General features: G+C 43.4%; 1 protein-coding gene across 1 annotated transcript in view; it reads right to left on the bottom strand.

Moving 5' to 3' along the window:
* Positions 1-7490: 7490 nt before the first annotated feature.
* The window catches only part of grin3bb (glutamate receptor, ionotropic, N-methyl-D-aspartate 3Bb), a 100936-nt gene continuing 83996 nt past the window's right edge, over positions 7491-24430 (bottom strand). The window contains exons 3-9 of the mRNA XM_073477288.1: positions 17794-18886; positions 16350-16495; positions 15250-15365; positions 13377-13528; positions 10562-10726; positions 8535-8602; positions 7491-8446 (exon numbers count right to left, since the gene is read on the bottom strand). Coding sequence (XP_073333389.1) covers positions 7630-8446; positions 8535-8602; positions 10562-10726; positions 13377-13528; positions 15250-15365; positions 16350-16495; positions 17794-18886 — 2557 coding nt within the window. The 3' untranslated portion in view covers positions 7491-7629. The remainder of the gene's footprint in view (positions 8447-8534; positions 8603-10561; positions 10727-13376; positions 13529-15249; positions 15366-16349; positions 16496-17793; positions 18887-24430) is intronic.

The following is a 24430-nucleotide window of genomic DNA, read 5'->3' as shown; positions in this document are numbered from 1 at the left end:
ATTGTTGCGGCTTTTCACTCTGTACTTTCTTAGTGGAGCATGCTTGTTGATTATACTGTTAAAAACCTCATGAAAGAAATCCCAAGCATGATCAACATCTGCAATTAAACTAATTTTCTCCCAGTCAAAGTAAAATAAATCATGAAAGAATCCTTGTTCTGAGAAGTGTTTCAAATCTCTTTTGACTAAAATACATGGTTTGGTTTTTGGTATTTTGACATTTCTAACTGTTGCAACAACACAGTGGTCACTGATGTCGTTTGCAAATATGGAAGCAGTGGAATACTTGTGGGGAACATTTGTTAAAATAACATCTATTAAAGATGATTTTTCTGGATTTTTTATGTTTGGCTGTGCGGGACTATCAACAATCTGGAATAAGTTAAGTGAATCACAGTAAGCCCTGAAATCATCAGAAACTGGTTGCAACCAGTTCAAATTTAAATCTCCCAGAGCTACCAATTCCTTGGAGTTCATATTGGAAAGTAGTTGCATTAAAGAGGACAGAGCCCAACTATCAGCTGAAGGTGTCCTATAACAACAGTTATAGGAATGGATTTAGAGACTTCAAGCTCCAAGGCTAAAAATTCAAATTGTTTAACTACAGATTTTGGGAGCAGAACATTAACTTGAAACTTATTTTTGATGTAGATTGCTACACCCCCACCTCTTTTAGGGCGGTCAGTCCTAAATACATTATACCCTCTAATCATGATATCTTTATCTGAAATAGATTTGCTTAGCCATGTTTCCGATAAGACAATAACATCAGCATCTGTAGAGTGTGCCCAGATATTCATTTTGTCCATTTTAGAAACAAGACTGCGTACATTCAAATGTAAGAAACCAAGACCAGATCTTTCTTTAAAATCTGCCGGTGTGTCAAAGCTTGTAGGGATGTCTGGGCCTGGGTTTGGCTGCACATTCCCTGACATTAACAATAATAAAGTAATTAGACATTTTTGCATAAAAGATTTCCTGTATGATTTGTTACAACTTCTCCGATCCTTATTGGAGTCATGGACAACACAAGAAGCAGATGTGAAGTTTTCATATAGAGTCATGACACTGGACAGACAGACCAAGTCCACAGTGTCACAGAGAAAAAACAAAGGCAAAGGGAATGATGTGACATTTAGTGCACAGCCAGATGCACACGTTCCCTTATATGGTGCATGCTCCGTATTTGTAAGCACTGGACCGGAGTCGCTATTCCAGTGGCAGCTGTCCCCAGTGAAGTATACTGATAGAGTTAAACACAGAGCGGAAACGAGAGACCACTTTTTCCTCTGCATCTCCATCGCTGCTACCAGCCGGGGTAGAACAGAAAAGTAAAATGAGGTAAAGCAGCCCAAGAAGGAGGTATAGCGACGAGAGTCCAAGTCAATGACAGAATAATCCAGTACGGGTTTTCTTTCCTGTTTTTCTGCGCAGAGTAATGACGATGCGTGTCGTCACTCGTAAACAGGAAGACCGGTGAATGAAGCAATGCTGTGGATAAAAGAGTTAAAATCAAGACCCGTTGCTTCTGAAAACAACAGAATACATCTTAAAACCAGCAGCAGGAACCAGGAAGAAAGCACTTTCCTTAATCATGAAGAGATCAGGCCCATCATTAATCAGCGACATGTCTGCACTCCGGCTCCGGTAGTTGAACAGGCTCCGAAGACCGACCAGCCAGCATGATCCAAATGCTCCAGAATCGGCGGAAAAGTACGCCACGCTTCCAATAAGTTCCCGTACAAGCGAGGTGGACGAATTTACTTCTTCAGACTGGGATTTTAAAAATGCCGTGACTTTTCAGGATGCACTGCTAGGACTAGCACAGTCCGTGTTAACCAGGTCAAACTTTGCCTGTCAATCAGTCCCGACTTAAACTAGACCGATTTGCGGCAAATACAAACTAAACAGTACAACAAATACTACAATTGGATTAGTAGTATATTTGTAAAAAAGCTCACACAGCGATCTGTGGTATTATCCCAAAAACAAACATATCAATCATTCAGTCACGCACAAACAAACAGACAGAGAGACGTGCCGCCATCTTGGGTTTCTAAATGACCATTTTGATCGAAACCATTAGAGAAATGCCAAAGCAAACAGCTACTGAAAATATGATGTAATCTTGTATTGTGTTGAATTTGATGTTACTGTGTTGTATCGTCAACATTGAAGTGGTACTACAACCCCAAGTTCCATTAACTGACTGACTTCCTGTGCAAAGTGTAACTCTGAAAATAATTAGTGATATTGATGGATGGGTGGATGGATGGATGGATGGATACATACATACTTGATGTATCCCAAGGGATATTTAAACATCCAGAAAGCAGCAAACAACTGAAAACAACAAACATGACATGAAATGAAATGTGAGTTTTGGATCTCGACCCACCATTACAGGCAACGCACAGAGCTGTGTAAACAGGAAGTGGCTGTGTGTCAAAACTGCAATAATAGCTGTCCTGATACTGTGAATATGTTTTATACTATTTGATATATTTAGACATTTTTTATTAATGCAAGCACGCTATTTTGTTTCCAGCATGCCTGAGCTGTGTTTATTATTGTTATGATCATTGTAAATGTCTTAATCTGATATCATGTTTGATTTTAATCAATGACTCATATTGTATAACTTGTTCAGTATTTTACTCAATCGTATTTCCCTCATTGCCTCCTGAAATGTTTATTAGGAAAAGCACTGTATAAATAATAATGATAATAATAATAATAATTATTATTATTATATGACTGAAGCTGAAAACATGTATTTCACTTTTTTTCTGTTTCTTATGTTTAAATATTTTTCCTCGTTGAATTTCACATTTTTAACATCAGTGAAATTAAAACATTTTCAGTGAGTGTTTAAAAAAAACAAAAAAATGAAATAACAAGAACAAGAATCTCACTTTGGTAACACACTGACTTCCTTTTTAATTTTTCCATGTGAAGATCAACATGAACAGAAACATCCTCAGCTTCACTTTTCACACAGAATAGAAGGGACAGTGAACGCCTCACAGCTCATCAGTTTAAACAGACGGGTCAGTGAACGCCTCACAGCTCATCAGTTTAAACAGACGGGTCAGTGAATGCCTCACAGCTCGTCAGTTTAAACAGACGGGTCAGTAAACGTCTCACAGCTCATCAGTTTAAACAGACGGGTCAGTAAACGTCTCACAGCTCATCAGTTTAAACAGACGGGTCAGTGAACGCCTCACAGCTCATCAGTTTAAACAGACGGGTCAGTGAATGCCTCACAACTCATCAGTTTAAAACAGACGGGTCAGTGAACGCCTCACAGAAACAAACAGTTGAAGGGAAGACATGGATTGAATCTGTGGGAACACCTGGTCTCACCTGGCTTATCACAGAGATTCATAAAGGGACAGTTCTCTCTTTTCACTCCAGTATTTGTCAGGGACTGTTAGCCTAGCTTAGCACAAAGACAGGAAGCGTCCTGTGTCCTCTGCTTCCAGTTTGTGCTAAGCTAGGCTAACAGTCCTGGACACACAGAAACATCTAAGCTCTGGAGAATACAGAGGATTTCATAAAATGTGGGACTGCCCCTTTAAGTTTAAAGTTATTGTGACTTTTGCTATAAACTGTCCTCAGTGCAAACAGCAGGGGGCACTGTTCAGTGCAGGAAGCTCACTGCAGGCCTGCTAGCTGTAGCAACTAGAGGCAGTTAGCATCCAGAGCAGTGTCCATGAGATATAAAGAAATAAAGTTTTCTGTTGTTGAAGTCAGTCAGTGTTAATAAAAACACAGTAAGGTTCAAAGACTGCAGCTTTTAGTCCTTCATCATGGTCATCCTGTTGACTCTCTGACATCACAAGATTAAAACAGCCAATCACAGCGACAACGCTCTGAATCCTTTCTTTCTACAGGACGGTAAACTACAGGCCCGATTTAAGGAGGTTTAACTTAAAGGAATAGTTCACTCTAGAACAAAATTCAGTCATTATCGACTCACCCTCATGCTGATGAGAAGTCCGGTGTAGTTTCTTATTCCTCAAAGTGCAGCTGGAGACCCGCGGGGCTACCCTCCGGTGGCAATAATCCATATAACGAGCGTCAATTGTGCCTGAGAGGAAAAGGTCCATAAAACTACACAAAAACTTTGTAATATTCCTCCATACTGCTCGTCCGCTGCAGTCCAAGTGTCCTGAAGTGGCGACATCCAGAGTTTACTGGAAACGACGTCATTTAGTCCATTTTTACAGCCTAAACAGTCACTATGCTGTATCTGCCTGGAGGCACGAGGCTCCTCACAGCGTTTGCACTACGGAAGCCGCCAGACAAGATGAACGAGACTCGCGACAGATACACACCGGTATTTACTTCCTGCTGTGAGTGTCAAAGTTTCAAATCACCAGTGCAGCAGATCCCTCTTGTGTTTGTGTGTCGCTCGGTCGCTCACAGCAGGAAGTAAATACCGGTGTGTATCTATCGCGAGTCTCGTTCATCTTGTCTGGCGGCTTCCGTAGTGCGAGCGGCTGTGAGGGAGACTCGTGCCTCCAGGCAGATACAGCATAGTGACTGTTTAGGCTAGAAAAATGTACTAAATGACGTCGTTTCCAGTAAACTCTGGATGTCGCCACTTCAGGACACTTGGATTGCAGCGGACGAGCAGTATAGAGGAATATTACAAAGTTTTTGTGTAGTTTTATGGACCTTTTCGTCTCGGGTGCCACTTACGCTCGTTATATGGATTATTGTTGGCGGAGGGTAGCCCCGCGGGTCTCCAGCTGCACTTTGAGGAATAAGAAACTACACCGGACTTCTCATCAGCATGTGGGTGAGTCGATAATGACTGAATTTTGTTTTAGAGTGAACTGTTCCTTTAAGGAGGTAAAAACTCCTTAAACTGCACAGAATCCATCTCAAAACACCTTAAATTCAGGGGGTTTGAGGGGTCATTTAATGGACTGTAAAATATTAAGTTAAACCCTTAAAAAGCCCTTAAAAAGCACAGATAATCAATAACACCATGGCAATTAAGAGTTTTTACATTTTTTTTTTAAAGTAAGTAGTTTAAAAATGACATATTGAGACATCAGAAATCTTATTTGTTTGGATGAAGGCGTCTTCAAAGGTACAAACCATAAGGGACATTTAATATATGAATGCACTGTAACATATTAAGACATTTTAATAGATTATCTGCACAGTTTATCAATACAGTTCAATTCAGAGGGTTTAATGGATTATTCACACGGATGAAGGATTTTTTTAAGGAGCAGAAATAAACTTTACAAAATAACAACTGAGCACTGAGGCCCAGTTAAGGTTTAAACTATGGGATGGTTTCATGTTATTTGTCCAATTTTAAGTGGTTTTCCACCACTTAAAAAGCCTTTAAACTGTTCAGATAATAAATAAAATATCTCAAGATGTTACAATCTATTAATTCATCCATGACTTAAAATCCCATCAAAATACCTGGATTACGTCATTATTATTACCAGGTAAATCAATTATTGAGTATTTACTGGGACATTGTGGGGATAAATAATGGATTTTAATAATGGATTATCTGCACATTTTTAGGACATTGAGGGAGAAAAAAACCCTTAAAACTACATTCAGGGGTTCACTTCACGCTGGTGGTTTACTATTATGGTGGCTACATTAATGGCTTTTAATACATTAAGGGGTTTGTTAAGGGGTTTATTAGATCGTTAATGTGCATTAAGGGTTTCACCCCTTAAAATTTACCCAACTTTTTCTTTGTCAAATGTGCAAATAATCCTCTAAAACTACCTTCATACGTGATAATCCACTCATTTCTGTATCAGTCATCCCCTTAAAAACCCCTTAAATGGATTACCTATACAGTTTAAGGGCTTTTTATGGAGAAAAAACACACACAAACACTAAATTCAGGGGTTCTCTACACACTGGTGGTTTAGTATTCTGGTGGCTACATTGTGGCTTTTGATACATTAAGGGTTTTTAAAGGGGTTTTTAAAGGGGTTTGTTGGATCATTATCATGAATTAAGGGATTCACCATTGAAAATGTTCCCAACAAGTAAACTGTGCAAATACTCCACAGAAAAATACTGAAGATAAAAAAAAACAACCATAAATGAAACTTAAATGTTTCAGTTGAGGTGAAACTGGAAAGGTTCCATCACAAATGTGGGTTAAACACCTGAATTTGTTCCTTTGTTGAAAGATGAACATCCTTTGAAGGAAACTTACCTGTAAACGTTCCATTAAACATGAAGGTGCTGTTACTTTACACACAGAACAAACTACTTATTGCATTGACAGCAACATTTGTGTTGGATGTAAATCTGCAGTTTGAGTCTCCACCTGGTTTACTTTTGTGTGGTGGTGTGTTTACTTCCTGTAGTTTTTTATCCTGTTGGTTCTTGGATGTCTGTTGGTGAGCAGAGCTGCCGTGCTGCTGCATCAATCCTCACAGGAAGTCCTGTTTCTGCACCACAAATGTCCACAAACATGTCCACAATTTAGTGTCACAGCGGCCAGTCCAAACAGTCTGAGCAGGAAACTGAGGATCAGAGATTTAAATATTACTGATATTAAAAGGTGAGCGTCTCACAGAAACTCATAAAAAGGATCAAGAAGCTGCTTTAATGAAGCACAACTTCAAAAATATTTAATCAAAGAGTCAAACCAATAACTGCTTGAACCTGGTGCACCCCAGGGTTTACTTTGGGGTCATCTGTTGATCCTCATTGAAATAAGTGACCCCTAATTGTGAGTCATCCTGACGCAAGAATCCTTTAAAAAATAATTTGCACTTAACTTAATCTAAATCAATGTGGTTGAGATCCTTCATTTGTACATTCATTAAGACTAATTTAAGGGCCTCTCGAGTTTCCCCTTCATTTTCACATAACAGGGATTTTAGTTTGACGTCAGCAAATATTTTCAGTTGCTAATTATGAAATTTAAACTTAATTCATAACCAGTATTCAGATGTTTATCAGTTTTGGACACATTAATGGAACAGAATATACTAAAGGTTTTGTTTTTATTGCCATTTACATAATAACATTTCAGATATGCCTTTCTTTGTACCTTTAAAGAACCTTCATTTTTTTTTATCAATTCACATCTTACATTTCTGGATTATCGTATATTAATACATTAGGTTTTTTTTTAATGTAAAATATTTTAAATTCATTTAAAAAAGTCAAAATAAATGTAAAAATAATTTAAAATTACACCGCGCGGATACACAAAATAAACTTGATATCCTCCTAATATTTAACGTCTTATAAAGATACAAATAAATGGACAGCCTGTAATGTTATTTTGTACTTTTTTATATTTTACACCTGAACAAATCTTAACATAATACATTCTATTAGTTCACCCACTGGTTTAGCCTTTAATAATATATTATTTCTGTTTGCAGCTGTGGAAACTTTAAGCCACACAATGGAGGGAGCTGAAAGTCTGGTGGTGTTACACTAAAAAGTGTCCCCAGACATGACGTTCTGGTGCTTTAATCAAAATTTAAAAACTTGTATGACTGATTATCCGCTCTTCTTCCAGGTTTCAGTAAGAGACTAAATGAAAATGAAGAATTAATAATCAACAGTTTAAAATGGCCGCTGTGTTCACAGTGATCTGCACAGAGAGCATCACCTCCTCTGATTGGTCAGTCTGCTTTGGAGGGGACGGACTTTGGACAAGACTTTGTGAGGTGGGTCCGTCATGGTCGTCACGCACCTCATGTTTGAAGGGAGGGACGTTACCGGGGTGACGGTGGTGGGCGGGGCTCCCGTCGTCGCTGCTGTTGTTGTTGCTGTCGTTACTGTTGTCGTCGTAGTTGCTGCTGTTGCCATGGTAACTGGAGTTGTGTTGTTGGTTACCGTGGCGACAGGTTTGGCCAGAGTTGTCTGGATCTCGGCCCTCCTGGCCAGAGCCGTCCGCAGCTTCTCCCTCATCTGTTCGATCTGTTCCTGCAGCTCCTGCAGCTCGCCAGGCCGGGGCGGGGCCACTGCAGTGAGAGGCGGACCCACATCAACAGGAGGAGGGGCCACTGACACAGGAGGAGGGACAGCAGTTTTGGGTTGGACAGATGAGGAGGAAGAGGAAGAGGAGGATGCTGAGGGCAGAGAAAGCACCAGGCTGGCTAAAGAAGCTGCTGGTCCTCCATTCTCACACAGTCGGCTGTTCAGCAGCCGCGGCTTTGCAGGACTGCCCCCTTCACATTTGGCCCCGCCTCCCTTGACGTCAGAGGCCGCTATGCGAGCGAGCAGGCGGCGGGTGTTGAGGGTCTCCAGGTTGAAGTGGACTCGCTTGAAGTCTCGGGCATCCTTGGCGATGGCAGCAGCAGCGACAGCGGCGGCGGCGGCGGCGGCGTCCTTACTGGTCTCGTTGTTCCACTTGGCGGAGGCTCCAGGAGCGGGGGGGGCAGGGGGGCCTGAGGGAGGTTGAGACTTCTGCAGGTTACAACTGAACAGAAACAGAGGAACATGAGAACATTGTTTTACAGTCATTATCCTTTATTTAAAATGTGACCTGTGATGTCATGAAGACAAACCTTTTCTCTTTCTCCACCCGCTGCTTCTTCACATCTTCATACGTCATGTTCAGAGCTCGATGGATTTTCTGTCAAACACAGGAGTCAGATCAGGATCCACCTTTACAGCCAGTCAGTTTGACAACAGAACACAGTGAGACAACAGCTGTCAGCTCCCTCTGCACCTCCTCCTGCAGAACGTTAAAAACCTCCTGCAGAACCTTCCACACCTCTTCCTGAAGAACTGTCACCACCTCCTGCAGAACCTTCAACATCTACTCTTTCAGAACATTCAACATCTACTTCAGAACCTTCACCACCACCTTCAGAACCTTCAACACATCCTGCAGAACCTTCATCACCTCCTGCAGAACCTTCAACACCTCCTTCAGAACAACACCTCTTTCAGAACCTTCATCACCCCTTCAGAACCATCAACACCTCCTGCAGATCCTTCAACACATCCTGCAGAACCTTCAACACCTCCAGCAGAACCTTCAAACCTCCAGGAGAACCTTTAACACATCCTGCAGAACCTTCAACACCTCCTGCAGAAACTTCAACCCCTCCTCCTGCAGAATGTTCAACACCTCCTGCATAACCTTCCACACCTCCTCCTGACGAACGTTCAACACCTCCTTCAGAACCTTCAAAACTTCCTCCTGCAGAACCTTCAACACCTCCTCCTGCAGAACCTTCAACACCTCCTGCAGAACTTAAACACATCCTGCAGAACCTCTACACCTCTTACAGAACATTAAAAACCTCCTGCAGAACCTTCCACACCTCTTCCTGAAGAACCTTCACCACCTCCAGCAGAACCTTCAACACCTCCTGCAAAACCTTCAATACCTCCAGCAGAATGTTAAACACCTCCTGCAGAACCTTCCATACCTCCTCCTGAAGAACCTTCACCGCCTCCAGCAGAACCTTTAACACATCCTGTGGGACCTTCAACACCTCTTGCAGAACCTTCAATACCTCCAGCAGAACCTTTAACACCTTCTGCAGAACCTCGACACCTCCTGCAGAACCTTCACCACCTCCAGCAGAACCTTTAACACATCCTGCAGAGCCTTCAACACCTCTTGCAGAACCTTCAATACCTCCAGCAGAACCTTTAACACCTTCTGCAGAACCTCGACACCTCCTGCAGAACTTTTAACAACTCCAATAGAACCTTCTGTACCTCCTTCAGAACCTTCAACACATCCTGCAGAACCTTCAACACCTCCAGCAGAACCTTTAACACATCCTGCAGAACCTTTAACACCTCCTGCAGAACCATCAACACCTCCTGTAGAACTTTCAACACCTCTTCCTGAATAACCTCCACCTCCTCCAACAGAACCTTCAGTACCTCCTTCAGAACCTTCAGCACCTCCTGCAGAACCTCCTTAGAACCACTGGTGCATTACATGACAGTCATAGTGAATTATAATACACCGATGATGCTTCATGACTGAGCAGAGAATGTTTTGTTTATCAACATGACAGATGTTGAAGTGACTCACTGATCTCTTGACTGGTTCCAAACTGGATGCATCAGAATGTTCTGGACTTTACTAAACACATTCAATAATAACTAATGACATATGAATGAATGTTACAGCACACTGTGAATCCTCAGTGCAGCTGATTGTTGAGGTATGTTCAGGTGATCACAGGTAGTCATAATTTATTACAAACCCTATCAGTAAACCTGCAGTTTATGGAGTTTCCCTTTTTCAATAAAAATATCTTAAAATAAAAATGACTCATAACACATGAGGTCATGTTTTTGTCTGAATTCAGCAGAAGACTGTTGATTCTGAACAAGTCATAATGTCTTCATAGAAAGATATTGTTAAATTATCCGATGCTTGATGGAGTATGGTGTTCACCTCAGACTGGCTTTAATAGATCTTATTTGTTGCAATCACAGAGCAGCAGTTGGACTGCTGTGTTAAAACATGAGTCTTCAAAAGAAACCCTGATAGTTCTGGATCAAACGCAGCAGTTAATAAAAAAATGATATCTGTTGTGAACACACACAAACACACTCTCACCTGTGACGTGTGAAGCCAGTATTTGAGGTTCTGTCGGCGGCGGATGTGTGGCAGGACGAGTTGGTAGAAACCGTGCTCACCTGCCAGAGTCAGCAAAGCTCCGCCCACGCCAATACACAACAACAAGAAGAGTCCTGAGAAGTGACTGATCCCCATCTGAAGAGTCTGCGTGAGACAGAAGAAGAAAAGTTAAGAGTGTGACAGCAGAGACAGAGGAAGAAGAAAAGTTAAGAGTGTGACAGCAGAGACAGAGGAAGAAGAAAAGTTAAGAGTGTGACAGCAGAGACAGAAGAAGAAAAGTTAAGAGTGTGACAGCAGAGACAGAAGAAGAAAAGTTAAGAGTGTGACAGCAGAGACAGAAGAAGAAAAGTTAAGAGTGTGACAGCAGAGACAGAGGAAGAAGAAAAGTTAAGAGTGTGACAGCAGAGACAGAAGAAGAAAAGTTAAGAGTGTGACAGCAGAGACAGAGGAAGAAGAAAAGTTAAGAGTGTGACAGCAGAGACAGAGGAAGAAGAAAAGGTTCCCAAAAAACTTCAGCAACATGGATTAAAGTTCTCCGTCGCTACGACGGATTTCCGTCATTCAAACTCCACAGAGGCGACTTGTGAGATCAAAGCAGATCAAAGAGCTGTTGGCTGATGTTTATTGACAGATTGTCACACTCTACAGCCAATGGTGTCGTTAACAGCGTGTGCGCGCCTGACCAATGACAGTGCAGTGACCCACACAGGGCGGGATCTCAACACGGAGCGGCGCTAAGTTTAGCTGCTTAGCTAGCCATGACTCGCGCTGCTAGTTATCAGCTGAGTTTAGTCAGCACGTGAGAACCCGTCTGACTCGGAGAGACTCCTGTTGTGTGCTACATGTGTGAAATAACAACTGTAGTCTGGACTTTGTCTGCAGTGTATCTGTGTAAACGGCTTCATTCAGCGTCTCTCCCTCCCCTCTGAGTTACCATGGTTACAGGAAGGCCCTGAAACTTTATAATGATGATCAATAAGAAGCTTTTGGTTAGTTTGACTGTACAAAGAAGCTACTGAATGTATGTAATGTAATGAATGTTGCCTGATTGTAGCTCAATGCTGAAATCTTGTATTATAACATATAACAAAGCCTCAGAGCTTCTTTGATTATTAACAGTGTGTTAGTGATGACAGAAAGGTGATAACTCGCCATCAGACTGACAAGGCTGCAAAAGTTGCTGTTTGTATGATGTATTTTTCTGTTAAACGATAAGAGGCTCATTTTAAACAATATCAATAATAATAATAATTAATGATAATGATGATGAGAAGAAGTAGAAAAATAGCATATTGAAAAGTTCTGTAGATGGTTGATTATTTGAAAGAGTAAAACTTGAGAGAAGCTTGGCAAAAAAAAGGCACAGATTGATTTCATAGATTGAAAATTACATTGAAAAGACAAAAAACATTTTAAGTGTGAATAGAACAGCTGTTCAGATCATCCTCCTGTAAAACACTGTTGGTCAAATATTTAAACTTGATGTCTGCATTAGAGAACATGGTGTGGGGTGAGGCTGTAAATCTTATCTTATCTTATCTAATCTTATTTTTTTAGCACGTGTCAAGTAAAATGCCCTGTAACATGTTTCACAAATTACAAATTGGGAATATGACTTGGCTACAGCTCGAAAAAACATTTCAGTCAAATTTCATGGAGAAAGAAACAGTTTTAAAGATGAAAACATCACAGAAGGAGAAGGACTTTATGTCCCGAGGCTTTCCTTCCTGTTTTCCAGCTGCATGTTTAGGAATTTCAGTGACCACAATGAAACAAAATGAAGCATAGATTTATGATTGCAGGAAAACATGTTTTGTCTGATGTTAACACAAAACAGATTTTTGTTTGTTGTAATTGAATGAAGCAGAAAAGATGATGAAAATAAGTTGAATTTATAAAACATTTAAAAATTCATCTCTGTGACGCTATACAAACAGCTGTTCTCTGAGCCAAAAGCTAACATTAGCATGCTAACATGCTCACAGTGACAATGCTAACATTCTGATGTTTAGCAGGTGTCATGTTCACCATTTTAGTTTTGCATGTTAGCATGCTAACATTAGATTATTCTCAGTAAACACAGCCCATGTGAATGTCATCAGTTCTGCAGGTTTTTGTTCATAAACCAAATTATTGGACACATTTAAATGTTGACCTGATGATGGCACTAGATAAGTGAAAACACGAGAGAAACACAAAGAATAAAAATGTAATAAAACAGGTTCAGACAGCAGCTGAACTCTGATGTTTCATCATCACGTCCACGTGATTTATTTCTTTGATTCATCTGATTGTATGTCTTGATAGCACCTCCTGTTTGTGTCCAGGTTTACTGTCATCTTAATAAATGAACAATGACACGCCCTGATCATGAAACTTGAAACGTGTTGTGTCAATAAAGTTTTCATTATCAAAGACAATCACAAGTGGATGTTCAAATCGTGTCAGTGAGTCAGAGTGACCTGCAGGGGGCAGCAGCTGAACACCTGAAAAATCAGCTCAGTACTCTAATGTCCTACTAATAAAACTACTACTCATATGCAAAGTAATACAAATACACAATGTATACTCACAATATCTTTAACATATTTAGGTTTAATTTAATTATGTTTGTAAAGATTTTTATTTACATTTTATTTTTCAATCAAACCAAAACTGGAATAATCCATAAAGAAACAAATCTGTCAAAATGACAAATGTGAGCAAATTATTCTTTTTAAAAACTCAAAAACGGTGTGCACATGTTTTTTTTAAATAATGTTCACATGTTGTTTGTAAACATGTTGACACTGACCTCAGTGACGGCGAACACTCTGTTCCCACATGGAACCACTTTGTACCACTTGTCGTGCAGCAGGTCCATGTAACCCTCAGACTTATACCTGCTGATGAACTCTGAGATGTTGGAGGTCAGAGGAGAGTTCTGAGGCAGGCCGATACCATAACCTGTCAACAAACAACAGTAAACAATAAACAACAGGCCGATACCATAACCTGTCAACAAACAACAATAAGCAATAAACAACAGGCCGATACCATAACCTGTCAACAAATAACAATAAACAACAGGCCGATACCATAACCTGTCAACAAACAACAATAAACAATAAACAACAGGCAGATACCATAACCTGTCAACAAACAACAGTAAACAATAAACAACAGGCCGATACCATAACCTGTCAATAAACAACAATAAGCAACAGGCCGATACCATAACCTGTCAACAAACAACAAACAACAATAAACAACAGGCCGATACCATAACCTGTCAACAAACAACAATAAACAACAGGCCAATACCATAACCTGTCAACAAACAATAAACAACAATAAACAACAGGCCGATACCATAACCTGTCAACAAACAACAAACAACAATAAACAACAGGCCGATACCATAACCTGTCAACAAACAACAATAAACAACAGGCCGATACCATAACCTGCCAACAAACAACAGTAAACAATAAACAACAGGCTGATACCATAACCTGTCAACAAACAACAATAAACAACAGGCCGATACCATAACCTGTCAACAAACAACAATAAACAACAGGCCGATACCATAACCTGTCAACAAACAACAAACAACAATAAACAACAGGCCGATACCATAACCTGTCAACAAACAACAATAAACAACAGGCCAATACCATAACCTGTCAACAAACAATAAACAACAATAAACAACAGGCCGATACCATAACCTGTCAACAAACAACAAACAACAATAAACAACAGGCCGATACCATAACCTGTCAACAAACAACAATAAACAACAGGCCGATACCATAACCTGCCAACAAACAACAGTAAACAATAAACAACAGGCCGATACCATAACCTGTCAACAAACAACAATAAACAACAGGCCGATACCATAACCTGTCAACAAACAACAATAAACAACAGGCCGATACCATAACCTGTCAACAAACAACAATAAACAATAAACAACAGGCCGATACCATAACCTGCCAACAAACAACAATAAACAATAAACAACAGGCCGATACCATAACCTGTCAACAAACAACAATAAACTGGGTTGGGCCATAGCACAGCTGGATCCTATAAATAATATATAACTGAGTGAACTTCTTTCTGTCTGTGTGATGAATCCGAAGTTCTCATCAGATTCAGTCTCAGTTACTGTTTGTATATAAATCTCTTTGTATCTTTTTATATATTAAATCTTTCAACAACAAGTTTCATGTCGACCGTCTCTGATCCAGGTTTTATTTCATGCTGATAAACTCAACAGCCTGTGAGTCACGACATGCTAACCTGCTTTGTGTTTAACTCCTCTTGTTTAATGTGTATAAACATGTGACTCTGCAGCATGTAGTGAGAGTCATGTGACTCTGCAGCATGCAGTGAGAGTCATGTGACTCTGCAGCATGTAGTGATTGACGTGACTGTGTCAGACTGCACACAGTGTAAACATGTATCAAGTGATGAGCCGTTGAGTCAAGTTGAGTTTTGAAGACTAAACGTCTTTAAACTGTCAGAGCGTCTGCAGGGACACCATCCTCTCATCTGATTGGTCCAGATGATGAAACTTCATGAAACATGTTTCATTAAAAAAACTCAGAGGAGGTGAACACACACACACACACACACACACACACACACACACACACACACACACAGAGTCTCACCTTCGATGGCGAAGGGTTTCCCGACAGTTGCCAGTTTACAGTCGGCGTCGATGGAAACTTCGTAGTCCAGCAGAGCTTTGTCCATGATGAAGGCGTCGAGCTGAGGAGGATCTGTCCTTCAACACAGAGCAACACAGTTACTACAGCAACCAAACAGCAACTAACAGCTGCTAACACAACAGCAGCAACTGGTAACACACAACTCAGCTGGAGACCGGGCTCTGGTTCTGGTCTGTTCTGGTTTTGTGTGTCCGGTCACAGTGGATGTTTTTAACGAGATGTTGGCACATTTTCAAACCCCAGCTGTGTGTGTGGAGACAGAGCCAGTTATTTAAAAACAAAAATAATGTTCTCCTAAAAGAACCACGTGTGTCTAAACCAAACTGGAGCAGCAGAACCGTGACGTGACGACATTGAGCTGACAACTGAACTGAAGCAAAGTTTCAACATTCTGTCTAATGCAAACATTCTCCACTGTTCCCTCTAGTTCTCATTGGTTCTCCACGGTTCCCTCTAGTTCTCCTCTGTTCCCACTAGTTCTCATTGGTTCTCCACTGTTCCCGCTAGTTCTCATTGGCTCTCCACTGTTCCCTCTAGTTCTCCTCTGTTCTCTCTAGTTCTCATTGGTTCTCTTTTGTTCCCTCTAGTTCTCATTGGTTCTCCTCTGTTCTCTCTTGTTCTCATCGGTTCTCCACGGTTCCCTCTAGTTCTCCTCTGTTCCCGCTAGTTCTCATTGGTTCTCCATTGTTCCCTCTAGTTCTCCTCTGTTCCCTCTAGTTCTCATTGGTTCTCCATGGTTCCCTCTAGTTCTCCTCTGTTCCCTCTAGCTCTCATTGGTTCTCCACTGTTCCCTCTAGTCCTCCTCTGTTCCCTCTAGTTCTTATTGGTTCTCCACTGTTCCCTCTAGTTCTCCTCTGTTCCCTCTAGTTCTCACTCATTGGTTCTCCACTGTTCCGTCTAGTTCTCATTGGTTCTCCACTGTTCCCTCTAGTTCTCCTCTGTTCTCTCTAGTTCTCATTGGTTCTCTTTTGTTCCCTCTAGTTCTCATTGGTTCTCCTCTGTTCTCTCTTGTTCTCATTGGTTCTCGTTGGTTCTCTTACTTGAGAGTGGCAACTCCTTCAGGCGTAGTCGGCTCGTTGAAGCGTCTCATGTACTCGTGCATCTCTGGAAAACTCTTCTTCATGTAGTCCTCGGCGCTGCTCTCCCTCACCGTCCCAAAACGAAAACCCCATGACGGGTGATGCAGCTGACACACCAACGAAGAAGAAGAGGAAGAAGAAGAAGAAGAGGAGGAGAAGAAGAAGAAGAATGAAAGTAGGAGTTTAATGAAGAGATAATTCACTGACTTCATACTGGAGTACAGAAACATGAGAACAGCTCAGGCTGAAGTCAGGAGGTGATTCAGTGACCTCGTCTGGAGAAAGAGGTGGTTGGTGGTGTGAAGGTTGGTTTTGTCTCGTTCTGCAGGTCGGTGGGTTACAGGTGATGTTCCTGCTCATAATAATGTTCATGTCACATCAGCTCAGTGTGTTTCTGTGAGTCTCGATCGTGTTGGTTTGCTTCAATACATATTATTTTCAATGTGACGCGTCGTTACATTGTCTTGAATGCACACATGTTGACAGACGAGGTAACGATTTAAAGTTTTCTTCATGTTATGTTTCGTCTCATTCTCCGACTTCCTTCCTCTTCCTCTTCATCTTCCTCTCTCCTGAAGTCATAGTTACAGGCGATCAACTGAAACGCAGCGTTAGTCTGAGGAGACGTGTGGATTTGTCTGGTTCGAACATTGTTGGAAACATTTGTGATGATGAACATGAAGAACAAACATCGAGTTGTTTTAATGCAGAAATCTGATGGATGAAATCTCTAAAGCTAACGAGCCTCACGCACACACACACACACACACACACATGCACACACACGCACCTGCTGAAGGAACATTCAGACAACGTTGAGAAGGCGTCACAGTGTTTTTCTGCTCTATAAAAAGCTAATCACACACAGATGTCCCCCCCCCATCTCCCAGCAGCCCTGGCTGTTTAAACACTCACTTCATGCTTCAATCAACTGCTGAATTAAAAGTGTAATTAGGACGAGGCAGGTGACCCAGAGAACAAATTTAGTCTGTCGTTATTTCACCACAGAAAGAGTGAACATCACGCTGGAGTCACATTTGACTTCTGTTTCCATTAAAACTAAATATATTAATCTATTATTGGATCTTCATTGAGTTTTCTTCTTCTCTTCCTGTCAACTCTCTGAACAATGAAACTTTATGTTTGACACGTTACATTTGCACTCATCAATATCTTAACATAAACGTTCATCAAAGAGTCCTGATCGACTTCATCGATCGGTTTAGTCGTCAGGATCATTGATGATTGAATCCAAAGAGCTGATTCAGTGATCACACTGACACCTGACTGGTGTTTGATGATGTCACATGGTGATGACATCACCATGTAGCAGAGGTCAGTACCTGCAGTCACCTGCATGTGTTGTTCAGAGACTCACATGGAATCAAAGATCTAAAGTTCTCACCTTGGAGTCGTGGATCCCGGACACCTCCTCGAAGGTCTTCTCGCCCACCATGACGGCGGCGAGGTTGGCAGTGTAGCTGGACAGCACCAACAGGCAGAAGATGGCCCACAGGTTCATCAGGAAGCGACCCGTCCAGCACTTGGGCGTCTTGGAGGAGACGGTGCGTCCGAACAGGATGGCGTAGCACAGGTTCAGAGCCGACGAGTACGAGAACACACGGATCCTGTTGCGTCCATGAGGCGTCATGCCGTACGGACTCTTCCACTCATACAGCGTGAGGAAGAGTGCCGTGATGTGCAGCGCCAGGAAGATGCCCACCCACATGGACCAGTGCAGGGGCCACATGAAGGCACCAATGGGGGCTGCCGTGTCCTTACTGCGCACCAGGATGCCCAGGCTGGTGGAGAAGAAGGGCGAGGTGAAGTCGATGACACGACTGCGAGCTGAGTTGATGCTGAAGGAGGTGACGGCCATGTCTGCCAGCCCGTTCAGGAGGTCACCCACCAGCCCCGTCCAGCGACCACCCTTCCATGCGCCGTACTTACCGTCCCCAACGATGTAAAGGTCGAACTCGAAGCCCAGGTCCTCTGCAAGCTTCTCCAGCAGGTCGATGCAGTAACCATAGCAACACTTATTGTACTCTGGTGGCAGGAAGCTGCTGTTCCCGCCCGCCACCTCCTGGAAGAACCTCTCCAGAGTCTCCGAGCTGTTGGTGCCGGCATCAAGGCAGTACTGCCCAGCCGGGCAGCTGCCCTCGTCGTCCACATCCCGTGTGAACACAAAGGGATGTTCCACCAGCGTCACCACTCGCACCCGACTCCCCAGCACCGGCATCCCTGCCCTCCAGCGCCCCCTGGTCCTCTTGCCCGTCCCCTCCGTCCTGTGGCGAGCTTTGGGCCCCTGCCACACCCCCTGCTCCTCCACCTGCAGCTCGCCTCCCTCCCAGCTGCCCACCGTCACCCAGGTGGGCTGACCCAGCGCGTCCCGCCTCAGGCTCCAGATGTGGAACCGCTGCGAGGTGAGCACCTGAGATTGGTTCTGATGGACCCGGACCGGACCCGTCAGACCAGAGAAAGATGTGTTGGATAGGAACCTACAGGACAGAATAAAACACAGGTAACACTTACTACTGCAGGGGGCGGGGCCTCAGGGGGCGGGGACACATGTCAGCCAGTTATCTGTCATCTGGGTCGTTCTGATGTTTCAGGTTCTAAAACCTGGAGAACCAACCTGACACACAGTGAAGTCACCAACAACAAGTCTTTGGCTTCTCTGATTGATTGTATTGATTAGTGATGATGATCAATGACATTAATTATTGATTAAGTGTTATTAAGTTATTAAGTGACAATGAATGATTCAATTCAACACATTTAAAGATTTTCACTGACAGATCTGAACTGATGTGAACATTTGAGTTTAGTCAAAACTGAAGAGAGAGGACTCAATCAACCAACCAACCAACCAACATGATCATAAGAACATGAAGCTTTGGTATGTATGCTTTGGTAACAGTAAGTTTGTTTACATCCAAATGTTCTAGACCAAAACTCAAACTATTTCCTGTCCGAGATGAATAACTGATGATGTCATGAATCATGCGACTTCTCTATGACTTGTCACTTCCTGTGTTTCACTGAAAACATCAGCTGTGTGTGGAACGATGATGAGGAGCTCATAGAAAGGTGCAGAAAAAAAGTTTTTTTAAAAACATTATGATTGTGAAGTAATCATTTTAGAATGATTGTTTTGTTGATCTCTGTGTCAGAATTCTGACAGCAGGTTGCAACTTCTTACAAGGTTTGTCAGCCAATAGTATAACATCGTTAGTGTCACATAGTATCTGAGTTTCGTCAGCATCAACAGTCTGGTAGTTGCCACTTTGTGGAAAGAAAAGTAAAAAGCTAGCTAGCATTAGCAACGTTAACTAAAACAAACTGGCAGCCACTTGAGGGGGCAGATGACAGCAGTGCAGTGATGTAAATCAGATGAATGAATGAGATCAATAAAATCTTTAACTCTGACTGCAGCTCTTTGAATGACAAAGTCATCTCTGGTGTCCTCTTCTTTGTCGTCTATGGTTTAATGACACAGATTGGAGAATTAGCTCCACCTGCTGTTTATCTCCATCAACCAATCAGTCAGGGTTTATTTTTCTGAAAATTAGGTTAAAAATCAGAGTTAAATTTGGAATTTAAACTAGAAATATTGACACATAGAAACATTGAGAACATAAACAGGAACAGTTCATCACACTTAATAGCTGTCTGAATATTAAGTCAGACTGTGTTGACAGAGCTGTGATTGGTAGACAGGACCTCCTGACGGTTTCTGGATGAACCTGAAAGACAGTTTGATGTTTTATTTTCTGATTATCGACAATCTTCTTCTGTTCAAACATCAGTTTAAGAGTCTGTGATGTTGCTCTTCGCACTCTCTCTCTTTTTTCCTCTTCTGCAGCAGATAATCTGTCCTCGGAGGTTTTTATCTCTCACTGTAATTTCATTTACTGTGAATGTGTTTGATCTCTTTCTGTCAGTTAACTGAACGCACAAGTTAAAGTGTGCTGACAGTGGGCTGACAGTGTGATGACAGTGTGACGACAGTGTGATGACAGTGTGACGACAGTGTGATGACAGTGTGATGACAGTGTGATGACAGTGGGCTGACAGTGTGATGACAGTGTGCTGACAGTGGGCTGACAGTGTGATGACAGTGTGATGACAGTGGGCTGACAGTGTGATGACAGTGTGATGACAGTGTGACGACAGTGTGATGACAGTGTGATGACACTGTGATGACAGTGGGCTGACAGTGTGATGACAGTGGGCTGACAGTGTGATGACAGTGTGTTGACAGTGGGCTGACAGTGTGAGGACAGTGTGATGACAGTGTGCTGACTGTGATGACAGTGTGATGACAGTGTGCCGACTGTGATGACAGTGTGATGACAGTGGGCTGACAGTGTGATGACAGTGTGCTGACAGTGTGATGATAGTGTGTTGACGGTGTGCTGACTGTGATGACAGTGTGATGACAGTGGGCTGACAGTGTGATGACAGTGTGCTGACTGTGATGACAGTGTGATGACAGTGTGTTGACAGTGTAATGACAGTGTGATGACAGTGGGCTGACAGTGTGTTGACAGTGGGCTGACAGTGTGTTGGCAGTGGGCTGACAGTGTGATGACAGTGTGCTGACAGTGTGTTGACAGTGTGATGACAGTGGGCTGACAGTGGGCTGACAGTGTGATGACAGTGTGCTGACTGTGATGACAGTGTGTTGACAGTGTGATGACAGTGTGATGACAGTGGGCTGACAGTGTGATGACAATGTGCTGACAGTGTGATGACAGTGTGATGACAGTGGGCTGACAGTGTGATGACAGTGTGCTGACAGTGTGATGACAGTGTGTTGACGGTGTGCTGACTGTGATGACAGTGTGATGACAGTGGGCTGACAGTGTGATGACAGTGTGATGACAGTGTGCTGACTGTGATGACAGTGTGATGACAGTGTAATGACAGTGTGATGACAGTGGGCTGACAGTGTGTTGACAGTGGGCTGACAGTGTGTTGACAGTGGGCTGACAGTGTGATGACAGTGTGCTGACAGTGTGATGACAGTGTGATGACAGTGTGTTGACAGTGTGATGACAGTGTGATGACAGTGGGCTGACAGTGTGATGACAGTGTGTTGACAGTGGGCTGACAGTGTGATGACAGTGTGATGACAGTGGGCTGACAGTGATGACAGTGTGATGACAATGGGCTGACAGTGTGATGACAGTTTGATGACAGTGTGTTGACAGTGTGATGACAGTGGGCTGACAGTGTGATGACAGTGGGCTGACAGTGGGCAGACAGTGTGATGACAGTGTGATGACAGTGGGCTGACAGTGGGCAGACAGTGTCATGACAGTGTGATGACAGTGGGCAGACAGTGTGTTGACAGTGGGCTGACAGTGTGATGACAGTGTGTTGACAGTGGGCAGACAGTGTGATGACAGTGGGATGACAGTGTGATGACAGTGGACTGACAGTGTGATGACAGTGTGCTGACAGTGGGCTGACAGTGTGATGACAGTGTGATGACAGTGGGCTGACAGTGTGTTGACAGTGATGACAGTGTGATGACAGTGGGCTGACAGTGTGATGACAGTGTGTTGACAGTGATGGCAGTGTGCTGACAGTGTGATGACAGTGTGTTGACAGTGATGACAGTGGGCTGACAGTGTGATGACAGTGTGTTGACAGTGATGACAGTGTGCTGACAGTGTGATGACAGTGTGTTGACAGTGATGACAGTGGGCTGACAGTGTGTTGACACTGATGACAGTGGGCTGACAGTGTGATGACAGTGTGTTGACAGTGATGACAGTGTGTTGACAGTGATGACAGTGTGATGACAGTGTGATGACAGTGCTGACAGTGTGCTGACAGTGTGATGACAGTGTGTTGACAGTGTGATGACAGTGGGCAGACAGTGTGATGACAGTGGGCTGACAGTGTGATGACACTGTGCTGACTGTGATGACAGTGTGATGACAGTGTAATGACAGTGTGATGACAGTGGGCTGACAGTGTGTTGACAGTGGGCTGACAGTGTGATGACAGTGTGCTGACAGTGTGATGACAGTGTGTTGACAGTGTGATGACAGTGGGCTGACAGTGGGCTGACAGTGTGATGACAGTGTGCTGACTGTGATGACAGTGTGTTGACAGTGTGTTGACAGTGTGATGACAGTGGGCTGACAGTGTGATGACAGTGTGCTGACAGTGTGCTGACAGTGTGTTGACAGTGTGCTGACTGTGATGACAGTGTGCTGACAGTGGGCTGACAGTGTGATGACAGTGGGCTGACAGTGTGATGACAGTGTGTTGACAGTGGGCTGACAGTGTGATGACAGTGTGATGACAGTGGGCTGACAGTGATGACAGTGTGATGACAATGGGCTGACAGTGTGATGACAGTTTGATGACAGTGTGTTGACAGTGTGATGACAGTGGGCTGACAGTGTGATGACAGTGGGCTGACAGTGGGCAGACAGTGTGATGACAGTGTGATGACAGTGGGCAGACAGTGGGCAGACAGTGTCATGACAGTGTGATGACAGTGGGCAGACAGTGTGTTGACAGTGGGCTGACAGTGGGCAGACAGTGTGTTGACAGTGGGCTGACAGTGTGATGACAGTGTGTTGACAGTGGGCAGACAGTGTGATGACAGTGGGATGACAGTGTGATGACAGTAGACTGACAGTGTGATGACAGTGTGCTGACAGTGGGCTGACAGTGTGTTGACAGTGATGACAGTGTGATGACAGTGGGCTGACAGTGTGATGACAGTGTGTTGACAGTGATGGCAGTGTGCTGACAGTGTGATGACAGTGTGTTGACAGTGATGACAGTGTGCTGACAGTGTGATGACAGTGTGTTGACAGTGATGACAGTGGGCTGACAGTGTGATGACAGTGTGTTGACAGTGATGACAGTGTGTTGACAGTGATGACAGTGTGATGACAGTGTGATGACAGTGCTGACAGTGTGCTGACAGTGTGATGACAGTGTGTTGACAGTGTGATGACAGTGGGCAGACAGTGTGATGACAGTGGGCTGACAGTGTGATGACACTGTGCTGACTGTGATGACAGTGTGATGACAGTGTAATGACAGTGTGATGACAGTGGGCTGACAGTGTGTTGACGGTGGGCTGACAGTGTGATGACAGTGTGCTGACAGTGTGATGACAGTGTGATGACAGTGTGTTGACAGTGTGATGACAGTGGGCTGACAGTGGGCTGACAGTGTGATGACAGTGTGCTGACTGTGATGACAGTGTGTTGACAGTGTGTTGACAGTGTGATGACAGTGGGCTGACAGTGTGATGACAGTGTGCTGACAGTGTGCTGACAGTGTGTTGACAGTGTGCTGACTGTGATGACAGTGTGATGACAGTGGGCTGACAGTGTGATGACAGTGTGCTGACTGTGATGACAGTGTGATGACAGTTTGATGACAGTGGGCTGACTGTGTTGACAGTGGGCTGACAGTGTGTTGACAGTGGGCTGACAGTGTGATGACAGTGTGATGATAGTGTGTTGACAGTGTGTTGACAGTGGGCTGACAGTGGGCTGACAGTGTGATGACAGTGTGCTGACAGTGTGTTGACAGTGTGCTGACTGTGATGACAGTGTGATGACAGTGGGCTGACAGTGTGATGACAGTGTGTTGACAGTGGGCAGACAGTGTGATGACAGTGGGCAGACAGTGTGATGACAGTGGACTGACAGTGTGATGACAGTGTGCTGACTGTGATGACAGTGTGTTGACAGTGTGTTGACAGTGTGATGACAGTGGGCTGACAGTGTGATGACAGTGTGCTGACAGTGTGCTGACAGTGTGTTGACAGTGTGCTGACTGTGATGACAGTGTGATGACAGTGGGCTGACAGTGTGATGACAGTGTGCTGACTGTGATGACAGTGTGATGACAGTTTGATGACAGTGGGCTGACTGTGTTGACAGTGGGCTGACAGTGTGTTGACAGTGGGCTGACAGTGTGATGACAGTGTGATGATAGTGTGTTGACAGTGTGTTGACAGTGGGCTGACAGTGGGCTGACAGTGTGATGACAGTGTG

Source organism: Pagrus major, chromosome 11 (assembly GCF_040436345.1).
Source record: "Pagrus major chromosome 11, Pma_NU_1.0".
NCBI lineage: Eukaryota > Metazoa > Chordata > Actinopteri > Spariformes > Sparidae > Pagrus > Pagrus major.
The sequence above is the reverse complement of the archived record's forward strand: the minus strand, read 5'-3'. Positions and strand labels throughout refer to the sequence as shown.